General features: G+C 45.8%; 1 protein-coding gene across 2 annotated transcripts in view; it reads right to left on the bottom strand.

The window, feature by feature from the left end:
- gabbr1b (gamma-aminobutyric acid (GABA) B receptor, 1b) overlaps positions 1–12,143 on the bottom strand; it is a 62,698-nt gene that overhangs the window by 40,869 nt on the left and 9,686 nt on the right. For both annotated transcript variants that reach the window (XM_064349222.1, XM_064349223.1), the window contains exons 3-7: positions 11,305–11,391; positions 10,582–10,646; positions 9,541–9,679; positions 8,925–9,128; positions 815–975 (exon numbers count right to left, since the gene is read on the bottom strand). In XM_064349222.1, coding sequence (XP_064205292.1) covers positions 815–975; positions 8,925–9,128; positions 9,541–9,679; positions 10,582–10,646; positions 11,305–11,391 — 656 coding nt within the window. The remainder of the gene's footprint in view (positions 1–814; positions 976–8,924; positions 9,129–9,540; positions 9,680–10,581; positions 10,647–11,304; positions 11,392–12,143) is intronic.

The raw sequence follows: 12,143 nt of genomic DNA, 5'->3' as shown, positions 1-12,143 counted from the left end.
ACTGTTGTCATGCCAACTTACCCCCCCTCCCCGCTTTCCTTCGCCAAATTTCTCACACTCGCCTCCTCTCTCCACCTCCGCCGTCCCATCACTGTAAAGGGTTCCAATGCAGAGTCACAATAACCAATCAGAACAGAGTTCTGAGAAACTCCGACCAGTTACGGCGCGGTTAACTGTTCAGGGGGCATCTGCTACGTATGCGCGTGGGCGTGTGTGCATGCGTGCGCACGTGTGTGTGGGGATGGGGGCGGTGGAGAGAGGTAGAGGACAGGAGGAGGAAATGTAGTGACGTAGTGCGCATCATAAAATGTAAACCATACCATAGGCTGCACTAACAGTGAACTTTTTATCAGATAAACTCTGTTAGAGCTGATTTACCACTGGTCATTATGCTGCGCAGATAAATAAACACTGGGTCTGGGACAACTGAAATTGTGAGTCCGTTGGGATGCCTTCAAAACTACTTAACCCTTGATTTCTGTCAATGTGCGCGCCAAACGCAATCTTGTCACTGGCCATCACAATTATGACGTGGAAGACCGTTCTCAAAGGACAGAGTGTCAAACTATCACAGAGACGAGTAGACACGACTCTAAGGGGATAACATACAAAAGGCACTTCACACAATTCACAATCAGGAAAAATAAAATAAATAAAGATCACGTGAAACGTTCGTCCGCCTCGTGCAGGAAGGGCCTGCGCTCGTTGTGCCTGTTCTTGGCACGTAAACAATCAAACAGACAGAAAATCACCGCACTCACATTCTATGAAAAAAAGTCTAATAACTTGCAGTTATCTCATTATCTGAACTTACCTTGCTGTCATAGTAGATCAACTCCAGCTCGTAATCCGGGAGAATATCCGTTCTGTTATTGACCAGGTCCAGGGCCATTTGAGCGGACGGTCGGCAAGCTTGTCCCCCGGGCCAGCCGCCGCTCATGGGGAACAGCGCTCCAATGTAGAGCTTCTTTTTGCCTACGGCCGCGCAGGACCGGGAGAGAAGCACAGTCAGCGTGGCGAGAATCACTGCGCGCGGGGCCCCGGAACTCCGAGCGCCCGTCAAACAGCGCAGTAAGACTGCCATGGCGTCCAGGCCAGAGAGTATCAGGGGTTTTATTTGAAAAACAAGACGACGCCGGTAGATTCTTCACTGTTTTTTTATTTTTTATTTTATTTTTGTAACGCAACGACGGTTGTGATAGTCCACACGTCTGCAGAAAGTGGTTCTGTTTATATACAGTGCATTTGAAATAATCTAATTCCTTAGAAACTAAATTGTTAAGTATAAGCTATTTACATTATCTACATTTTACGGTCTACTCAGAAGGCTATATGACGCACAAATGTATAAAGAACAATATATGCCACCACCACAATGGTGTAGGATATAACTTTTGTCTATATTACTGATTGCAGCGCGCACTTACAACGAGCAGGCTACGAAATTTCTTACAGCACTACCGAGAATTCCCACGTCCCCGCGTACACCCCAACCTGTACAGAAAACTAGTCACTCGTATTTTTGAAACAAATTTGTAAGATGCGTCTTCGTAGTGTTTTTCTTTTAGGTTTTCCTACGCAATGCCTTTTCATATAAATGGTGTTTTAATATCTTAAATGTGCGCAGCTCGTGTAGATCGATCGGAATTAAAAAAATAACGAAATAGCAAGACCTGTATTTCATACGTTTAGCGGAAAGAACGATTCTGCTCGTCGAGTTTCTGATTTACAGAATGTCTGTTCTGTGCGGGTGAGCGGCGTTAAGCACAAAACTGCCGCGGGGAAACAAGGTCAATTAACCCGGCAATGAGAACACGACAGAAACTCGGCTAATTGAATTAGTTAGTGTAAATCTTTTTATTTTATTATTTAAAGAAATCTTCCGTGCATTCCATAACCTACATAAATTGTATTCTCTAGGATGCTGGCTTCACTGTATATGGTTCCCGCTAGGACAATAAGCTTAATTTAACTTGCACAAATAATTTGGGGTGAAAATCTAAACCCGGTCGACAAAAGCACGCCAATATCCAACTGAACCGTCGTACTTTAAGAAAAGGCTAAAGGAATTTAAAATAATGTGCAAAATAAACGGGCTTCTAAATTAAGACGCTGAGAGGGACTGGGGATGGAGAGAGACGAACATTGCCACCTCTCTCCCTATAAAACGAGAAAGCGATACGAAAATATTCCACGAGTCTGTAAAAACATGCCCGCCGTTTAATAGGGGACAATCTGTGATTCCATTGCCTACATTCCCACTTTCCGCATACTCACGGCTTCTCCACAGACATTGCTTAATTTATTTATTATCCAAATATTCAACCGTAAGTTACATGTTCCCTGTCCTCTACAAACCCGTAATAAATATAGTTTCCCAGGCATTCAGCGACTTCTCTTCCTACATAGCCAAGTGTTTTTACGTTTAATCCTGTATTCGAGCGACGGAATAAAATAGGTACGGCGATAACAAGCGGTCGTCTTGCAGAAGCGTTAATCCATTTCCTTTCCAGAGGTGGAGGACGAAAAGAACAAACGAATTTGTGAGGAGGAAACGCTAAATAAAAGGTCTGAGCATTGTATTCCGTTGACTGCAGATATGCCCGATTGCCTGTGTGCGAGAGACAGAAACGGTGCCAGTGTTTCAGAGAGAGAGAGGGGGGGGGAGAGAGAGAGAGAGAGAGAGGTGGGGGAAGAGAGAGAGAGGGAAAGAAAGAGAGAGGGGGAGGGAGGGAGGAGTAAGAGAGGATTTTCGCTATTAGGCTTCTCTCTCCATTTCAGACAGCACTTTGAATGTGCAATTCTCTAACACATCCCTCGTTTCAACCGCCCCCGCCCCCCTCCAATCACACACACACACACACTCCCCTGCGCACATACAATATCTCTCCTTTAGCTCTCCCCGTCTGTGCTGCTGAAGTCATTTTTATAACGAATTTTGTTTAATTAATCGCCGTTTGCTTCATTTTACGCTCGCGCGCTCCCACGCGCCGCCCACACTCTCCATCTCTTCCGGACTGCTTGGTTGAATCATAATTGTCGCGTGCATTTGAAATCAGATCCTATACGTATCTCCCAGTCTTCCTGCAAAACTACCGTCAACTGCCTACCCCCTCTCCGCCAATCAATGTAAAGAAATCAAATAACGAGCCAAGTCCATGAAGCGCATTTCACTGAATAATAATGACGTATCTGTCATTCTCCTTTTCTCTCTCCACCTCACTCCCACGCGATCTATCAATACAAACCCTTCTCGCTGTCTTCCAGTTCTATGACAGTATGTGTGTGTGAATGTGTGAGTGTGTGCGTGCAATTGCGCGTGGGTATTTGGGTATTTGTGTGTGTGTGTGCGTGTGTGTGTTCCAGTTGTCCTAAGACCCTTTCCCTCTCACTCCCAAAGCAGGGTGGGCTTAACTCTTTCCCCTCACGTTTCGGGTGAGCTTTGGGTTGAGTTTGGGGGTGAGTTTGGGGTTGAATTTGGGGGTTAATTAGGACAGATGTCACTCTCCTCAGTGGTCCCCCCCCCCCCGCCTCAGGGTTGGGGGTCTGAGAGAGTCTGTGCTCTGTCCACATGCAGGGAGTTACTGATGAGGATGGTGGTAGTGTTGATGATGAAGGTTTTGATGGTAATGATGTAAGTTATTACAATCCTAATGGAGGTGTTTATAATGACGATGATGATTATGATTATGGTAGTGATGAAGATGGTGATGTCTTACAGCTCACATGCAGGTTATTATACATTATAATGTCATGCTTCAGTTTCACAATCTCTCACACACACAGCCTGAGAGCTTTAGAGTGACAGTAGAGTATCCGGTATGTGGAGGGAGGGAAATCAGTATTAGCTCATCACAGCACTGATGTATTATTTAAAACACACTTAGGAGACACGCAAAGTACACACTCAGTTTCCTACACACAGCTGCGTGCACACACACACACACACACACAAATACCCATGCGCACTTACACACACGCACTCACACACACACACGCACACACACACATGAGCACGCACACACTCACGCACACACGCACACACACACGCACGCACACACAAGCACACACACACTCTCACGCGCACACACATACACACACACGCACACAAACACACACACTCTCGCACACACGCACACACACACGCACACACTCTCGCACACACTCACACACACACACGCACGCACACACTCACAAACACACGCACACTCCCACGCACACACACACGCACACACTCACGCACACACAAACTCACACACACACACAAACACATGCACACTCTCACACTCACACACACACGTACACACTCACGTACACACACTCTCACACATGCACACTCTCACACTCACACACACACACTCACACACGCACACTCTCACACGCACACACTCACGCACACATGAGCACACACTCACACACACATACACACTCTCACACTCACACACATGCATACTCCCACACTCACACACACACACACACATACATACACACATAATCCCATTAAATGATATACATTCTGTTTAGTGCAAAAAGTTACAGATGTCACAGATGTCCTGCCCATGATATAATAATAATAATAATAATAATAATAATAATAATATTGCAGAGACAGAAAGATAAAGAGGGTTATTACACGCTACACCATACTGCTCAAGGTAACTCCCGATCGCGTCTGTTTTTTATTTTATTTTATCATTTCACTTGAATAAAATGAAGCGCAGAGCCAGATTTAGACCCCCCCCCCCTCCCCGACTCCCCGAACACGTCCCCTCACCTGTGCACGGAACACCTGAGGCTGCCACAGACGGGCGTTCCGCCTGGGAGCTTCAGCGAGCGTGCAGTCAGGAGCAGTGCATGCTGGGATGCCAGTTTCATGGCTGATTGGACACATGCAGTCAGCCTGAGAGTGTTTGTGCCCCGAATCTTTCCTCACATGGCAGGCGACATCACTCTGCACCCCCAAAGATTACAGACGCATTCCGTTTGCATTTAGTAACAAAATACACGTTTGTGAATATTCGCCCATTCCTGGTGACAACAGAGGTTTTTTTTAACTTATATCGAGAGTCAATCATTTAAAAATCAAAAACTAAATAAGAGGCGTTATTGGCGGTGCTCATATTGATTTTGAGGCCTCACTTCCTGTGCTTCTCCACTTCCTGGAGCCAGTGAAAACTTGTGGGAAAAGGGCCACACAGAACACAGCATCAAACGGACCTGACCAGCCAGCCCAAAGCCAGAAACTCAGAGAGACACACTGAGATCAATCTGTGGGTCTGGGAGAGGGGCCAGGGGCCTCCTGTTCCCAAATGTACAGGGGGGGGATGAAAGAGAGAGAGAGAGAGAGGGATGAAAGAGAAGGGGGGAGAGGGGGAGGGGAGACAGAGAGAGAGGGAGAGAGAGAGGGATGAAAGAGAGAGATGAGGGTGAGAGAGGGAGAGGGGGGGAGGGGGATTGGGAGGGGCATCTCAACGTGCGAATGAGAGAAAAAGAGAGCAATGGCACAGGAGCGACAGAGCTACTGGAATGTTTCTACATTTCCACATCTCCTGTTAACCAATCAGACAGTCTGCAGAGGTTCAGTAACCAATCAGACAGTCTGCCACGGTTCACTAACCAATCAGAAGGCCTGTGGTCCACCAGGGGTTCAATTACCAATCAGGCGGTCTGCTGGAGTTCAGTTACCAATCAGACGGTCTGCTGGAGTTCAGTTACCAATCAGACGGTCTACCAGGGTTCAGGCATTCAACACCGCTCCTCAGCCCGACAGGAGCCAGAGCCAAGATGGCCGCCCACACGCAACCCGAGACCGAACCGTAATGGTGCCCCTGAGAAAATAGGAAATATAACCAAATACAAACACACACCTCCCACATAAACACACCCAAAAGGGCTGAGGTGCAGGCTGGGATACAGGAGGAACAGAGCAATAAGCCATACAGAACGAGAGTTCAGCCACCAGTATTACGTACGCAAATACATATTTCACACAAATACACTGCAGTACTGACCACCGCTGCCAGCTGCTGGATTCAGCCGGTGTTTCCAGTGAGCTGTAAAGACTCAGTGAAACCAGAAAATACTCAGTAAAATGATAGAGTCAGTATAACCAGTAAAGACTCAGTAAAACCAGTAAAGACTCAGTAAAACAATAAAGACTTAGTAAAACCAGTAAAGACTCTGAAACCAGTAAAGACTCAGTAAAACCAGTAAAGACTCGGTTAAACAAAAACGACTCCATAAAACCAGTAAAGAATCAGTAAAACCAGAAAAGACTCTATAAAATCAGTAAAGACTCTGAAACCAGTAAAAACCAGTAAAGCTAATAACGCGGTAAAAAAGTAAACACTATAAAACCAGAAAAAGCTCAGTAAAACTAGAAACTAGACACACTCACACACACACACACACACCCTACACTCACTCACAAACACGTGCACTCACATACTCAGTCACTCACACACGCAAACACACACTCACACACGTTACTTATGTTAAAGAAATAAATATCCCTGTCAGCTTTCTGTGTGATTGCAGAATTAAAAAGGCGAGTCAGGTACCAGTACTTTGCCCGAATTGCTTACGTAAAACATTCACGTGCAGAAACAGAATACACAAAATGTAAACTCCGCGTCTGCTAAGCAAGTAAAGATAAAGTGGAAAGTTTGAATCGACAAAATATTTTAAAGCATTATAAGTTGCGTCAATTTTGGTCGCTTTGATTCTGATAGAGTAATGCATCGCAAAACATGCACTTAAGAGGTAATTTATTTCAATTTTTATTATTATTTTTTTTTTTTACAAAATACTACACAATTAGCGCGCAAAATAAATATTGCGAAAACAACTTATACATGTTATAATAAACGTAGTTGTCTAAATTTAGACAGAGATTAAAAATATGCCCCTTGTATATAATAACTGTTGTTTTAACGTAAATAAACCTGCAGTAAGATCAGCATCACTGTTTGGAAAGCAGCGCGAGTGTGTCGAGAATTGCGTGGTGGGAACGCGTCACGGTCCAAACACGGCTTGGCGCGAGTATCCTCTGTGCCCGAGCGCACTTCCGCAAGAGAAACATGAGCATATTCATTTTGTGAATGTCTGTGATATAATACTCATGCTTTGATGGTTGTGACCGACTCTGCAGCAACGTGCTTCTGTCAGTTAACTGAGTGCTCCAAACGATCCGGTCTCGTAATTTTATTCAGTTCTACATTATAAAAAATAAAAATCCCATTTTCTTAGCCTTAAAGACTACACAAAAAACCACGGCGCGCTCCGGATGACATCATTCATCAGTGGATATAAATAACATGCATGATTTGCACTGCTGTTCTTTCCATGGAACAACGACGTCAATGCATTCGACGAAATAGACAATCAAACCGTATCACACTAACGAAGGTAAAGCCTATTTAAATGCATTGTTTGAGGAATGCGGGCAGGCTAGAAATGCAATACTCGTGGTCATTTGCGTGATCTGAAACGGTACAACAGACCCTTCTCACATTAAACAAAACAAGCACAAACGAATTCCCTGTCTGGTTTAAGCATTACCTCAAGCAAGCAAAACATTACTTGTTAATCGAAAATTTAATTTCAGCCCTTGAATATGAAGTTCTGTTCCATCACTAACAACTGTGTACAAGAATATACACAGTGGGGTAATCGGCTAAACATTTTTTAAATGCAATTTAAAATACACGCAACACAATAAATGCTTCCAGTATTAATTAAGGCCTACTCCGTGCAGTCGTCGTTGGTATTTCTGTTTTATGAACTTATAGTGCCGCCTAGTGGTCACAATGGAAATTGCACTGTCTTCAAATATAAGGCAATACTGCCCCCATGTGGCAAATATACCATATAACACAGAACTCCCTGAATTGATCACAAAAAGACTCAGCAGAGCTGTTTCCTTTACTTTTGAGCAATACACACACACACACACACACACACATCCACACATCCACATACAGTCGCACATATAATTACACGTACACAAACAGACATATACAAACACACACAACCTTTGCAGAGATTCTGAGCAGAATGAGCTTTTATCAGGTCAAAGCCTCAAAACTTTTCCTTACCTGGGTAATTTCGGTCATCTGGACAGAGAGAAGGAATGAGAAAAAAAACATAACATCACTCTGTAATCCACACTGAACAGGGAATAACATCACTCTCTAATCCACACACTGAACAGGAAATAACATCACTCCCTAATCCACACACTGAACAGGAAATAACATCACTCCCTAATCCACACACTGAACAGAAAATAACATTAATCTCTAATCCACACACTGAACAGGAAACAACATCACTTTCAAATCCATACACTGAACAGGAAATAACATCATTCTCTAATCCACACACTGAACAGGAAATAACATCACTTTCAAATCCATACACTGAACAGGAAATAACATCATTCACTAATCCACATACTTAACAGGAAATAACATCACTCCCTAATCCACATACTAAACAGGAAATAACATCACTTTCAAATCCATACACTGAACAGGAAATAACATCACTCTCTAATCCACATACTGAACAGGAAATAGCATCACTCACAGTCACACACACGCACAGACACTCAGAGACATATACACTCACTCTCTAATCCACACACTGAACAGGAAATAACATAAACTCACTCACAGTCACACACACGCACAGACACTCAGAGACATATACACTCACTCTCTAATCCACACACTGAACAGGAAATAACATCATTCACTAATCCACATACTGAACAGGAAATAACATCACTCCCTAATCCACACACTGAACAGGAAATAACATCATTCTCTAATCCACATACTAAACAGGAAATAACATCACTCACAGTCACACACACGCACAGACACTCAGAGACATATACACTCACTCTCTCTGTTGCACACACACACACACACACTCACAGTGGCAGACGGGTTTGGGGGAGTCCCACTTCCCCAGCTTGGTGCACTGGCTGACGTTGCGTCCTCCCAGGGAGAATCCGGGCAGGCAGCTGTACTGCAGCAGGGTCCCCTCCACGGGGGGGCCCGGGGGCCACAGCTCCACCTGCCCGTTCTCCAGCGACGCCCACACATGGGGGCACTGCAGCACTGTAGGGGGCAGAGCACTTTTAATCTGAAGTTGAATTTGAAAGTTTTTCTAATAAATATTGATGTTCATACACAGGTGATGTATTTTTTTTGTTAATTATCTGGGGGTGTCGGGGGGGGGGGGTGTTAATGTTCATGCAGAGTTCCAGCTCTGAGGTTCAGCAGAGGGAAGCACGGGTCAACGGCCTGGAAATAAACACTCTGCCACTAAGATGCACTTAGAGCCTCAGTGTACAAGTTCATAAAGAGCAGAGAGAGAGAGGAATTAGTGGAAAGAAAGAGAGAGGGATGGAGAGAAAGAGATAGGGAGAGACAGAGAGAAAGAGGTAGGGAGGGACAGAGAAAGAGAGGGAGGGACAAAGGGGGGGGCGGGGGGAGGACCGTGTTGGGGGGGGGGGAGAGCAGCACTCACAGCAGCGGCTGCGCAGGCTCAGGTCGGTCCAGGTGCCGTTGGGGAGGCACTTCCTCACCTTGGGCCCCACGATCACTCTGCTGCCCCTGCAGATGTACTCTATCTCATAATCCAGCGGGAGGATCTGCACACTGCGGATCTACAGAGAGAGAGAGATCAGTGTGTGTGTGTGTGTGCGTGTGTGCGTGTGTGAGAGAGAGTGTGTATGTGTGAGAGAGAGAGATCAATGTGTGCGTTTGTGTGTGTGTGCGCGTGTGAGAGAGTGTGTGTGTGTGTGTGTGTGTGTGAGAGAGATCAGTGTGTGTGTGAGTGTGTGTGTGTGTGAGAGAGAGAGATCAGTGTGTGTTGGTGTGTGCAAGTGTGTCAAAAAAAAAAAAAAACACCCTTGTGAAGCCCTACTCTGATTCCTGAGGCGTATGGTGATGCTGTGTCTCCATGTTTCTCTTCCCCTTGTATTAGCACAACTGTGCCACTAGGGGGCAGCATTACAATTTGTGGTCCCTGTGCATCTAAGCTTATTGCACAGAGGAAAGCACTCTCTCTCAGTCAGCGTTAATCAGGCATGCCCGCACAGATCAGTCCTCCAGCGTCTCTCTAGGCCACCAGCGACTGTGCTCTACCTCACATCATTGATTTGACTGGAAGACGCTCGTATCCATGGCAACATGCTGGAATATAATTATTTTCTATTCAGAAGTGCAGATGGCCAATTCATTCAGAATAGCCCCCGTGCTTTCGCCTGAATCTGAAGGCTTTTCGTCCTTCCATCCCGTGTGATTCAATTCACAGTGTGTTCTCTGTTTTTATCTGGTTTTTCTGATAACATTTGTCGCTTAATCTGATCTGACGCATCTGGAGCTGGAAATTGGCTGGACGTTAAGCAGAGCAGTTAAAGTCTGGACAGCGCAGGCATGCAGAACTTTGCAGATACACTGAACTGTGCAGACCCACTGAACTGCGCAGACACACTGAACTGCACAGACACGCAGAACTGCACAGGAAGTGAACTGAACAGCACAGGAAGTGCGTGACGTGAGGCACCTGCTCCTGGGTCAGTCCCCGGTAGCGGATCCCTCCATCTCTCGGCGGCCGGATGATGGCGCAACCTGGAGGAGGAAGAGGAGGAGGAGGAAGAGAAGCGGGAAAAACAACATGAGACATGAGGAGTGTGCTCGTTTTGACTTCCCGCCCAAACCAGCACACCCCTCTCTCCTCCGTTTTGGAGGGAAGCTGAGGAGAGAGGGGTGTGCTCGTTTTGGAGGGAAGCTGAGGAGAGAGGGGTGTGCTCGTTGGGGAACTGAGGAGGAAGTGTCTTGAGGAAGTGAGAGGGGTGTGCTCGTTTTGGAGGGAAGCTGAGGAGAGAGGGGTGTGCTCGTTTTGGAGGGAAGCTGAGGAGAGAGGGGTGTGCTCGTTTTGGAGGGAAGCTGAGGAGAGAGGGGTGTGCTCGTTTTGGAGGGAAGCTGAGGAGAGAGGGGTGTGTTCGTTTTGGAGGGAAGCTGAGGAGAGAGGGGTGTGCTTGTTTTGGCGGGAAGCTGAGGAGAGAGCGGAACACGCGACTGAGGCGTGCGCTCTCACTGAGCGCCTTTAAGTCACAGCCAATCAGAAGCCCCGTGACTGCTAGGTAGTTTGCTTTGTTTTTAACTGTGATGTCAGCATTTGTTTGGCTTCTCATAATAGAATGACTGAGCAGGAGACCTGGGAATGAGAGATCTGCACAATCACAGGTTAACACACACACACACACACACACACACACAGACTCACCTCCAGCTGTTAAATTATGCAGCGCCACAGAGACCGGGGGAAAGATGTAGACCATGAGGAGGAGTAAAGACAGGGCCAGCCTTTCACCTGCACGACGAGAGAGAGAGAGAGAGGAGAGAGAGGGGGGGGAGGGAGGGAGTGAGGGGGGAGAGAGAGACAGAATTTAAAAAAATTTCCTCTCTGGTAGAAAATATTAGCTTATTTTAAGAAACTTATTTGCTTGTCAAGAGTAACTGTCTTATCCCATCTTGAAATGCGTCAACTGCCTCTCCTCACTGGCAATCTTTCTGCCTTATTTAGAAAAAAAGTTTTTAAGACTAAAATGCTTGTTGTTTTTTTGGTGATTGCAGTGTGACAAGCTTTCACACAGCGGCGATGTTAAATCCCCCCACCCCCCACCCCCCCCCCCCCGCCCCAACATGAAAGATTTAACATGGGCGATGGACAACACTTGCAACCAAAAAACAGGCCCAAAACATTCCACCCCCGATTTTAAAAAGGATGACTGAAATGAAATGGTGATAGTAGCTCACCAGTAATGCAGTAAAAAAAAGTTCCCCGATTAAAGCATACCACCTTTATCGATATCAGTCAGAAAACATCACAGTCAGCGGGGAGACCACACCCACTCTCATGGGAGCAAAAAGAGGACTGCTTTGGATGCAGGACACGGCGAGATATTTAGATAACTTTTTAAAAACTTTTTTAACGTTTTTTTTAAAGCTTCCGACAGTACCAGAATCACTAAAATAGGGAGGAGTTTCCCTTTAAGAGGTACCACATCAGGCTGCTGGGTAGCTCATTTGGGTAAGGCACCGTTCTTGTTCCAGTGCCAGATG

This window comes from Anguilla rostrata, chromosome 8 (genome assembly GCF_018555375.3).
Source record: "Anguilla rostrata isolate EN2019 chromosome 8, ASM1855537v3, whole genome shotgun sequence".
Lineage (NCBI taxonomy): Eukaryota > Metazoa > Chordata > Actinopteri > Anguilliformes > Anguillidae > Anguilla > Anguilla rostrata.
This window is presented reverse-complemented; position numbering and strand designations above follow the sequence as displayed.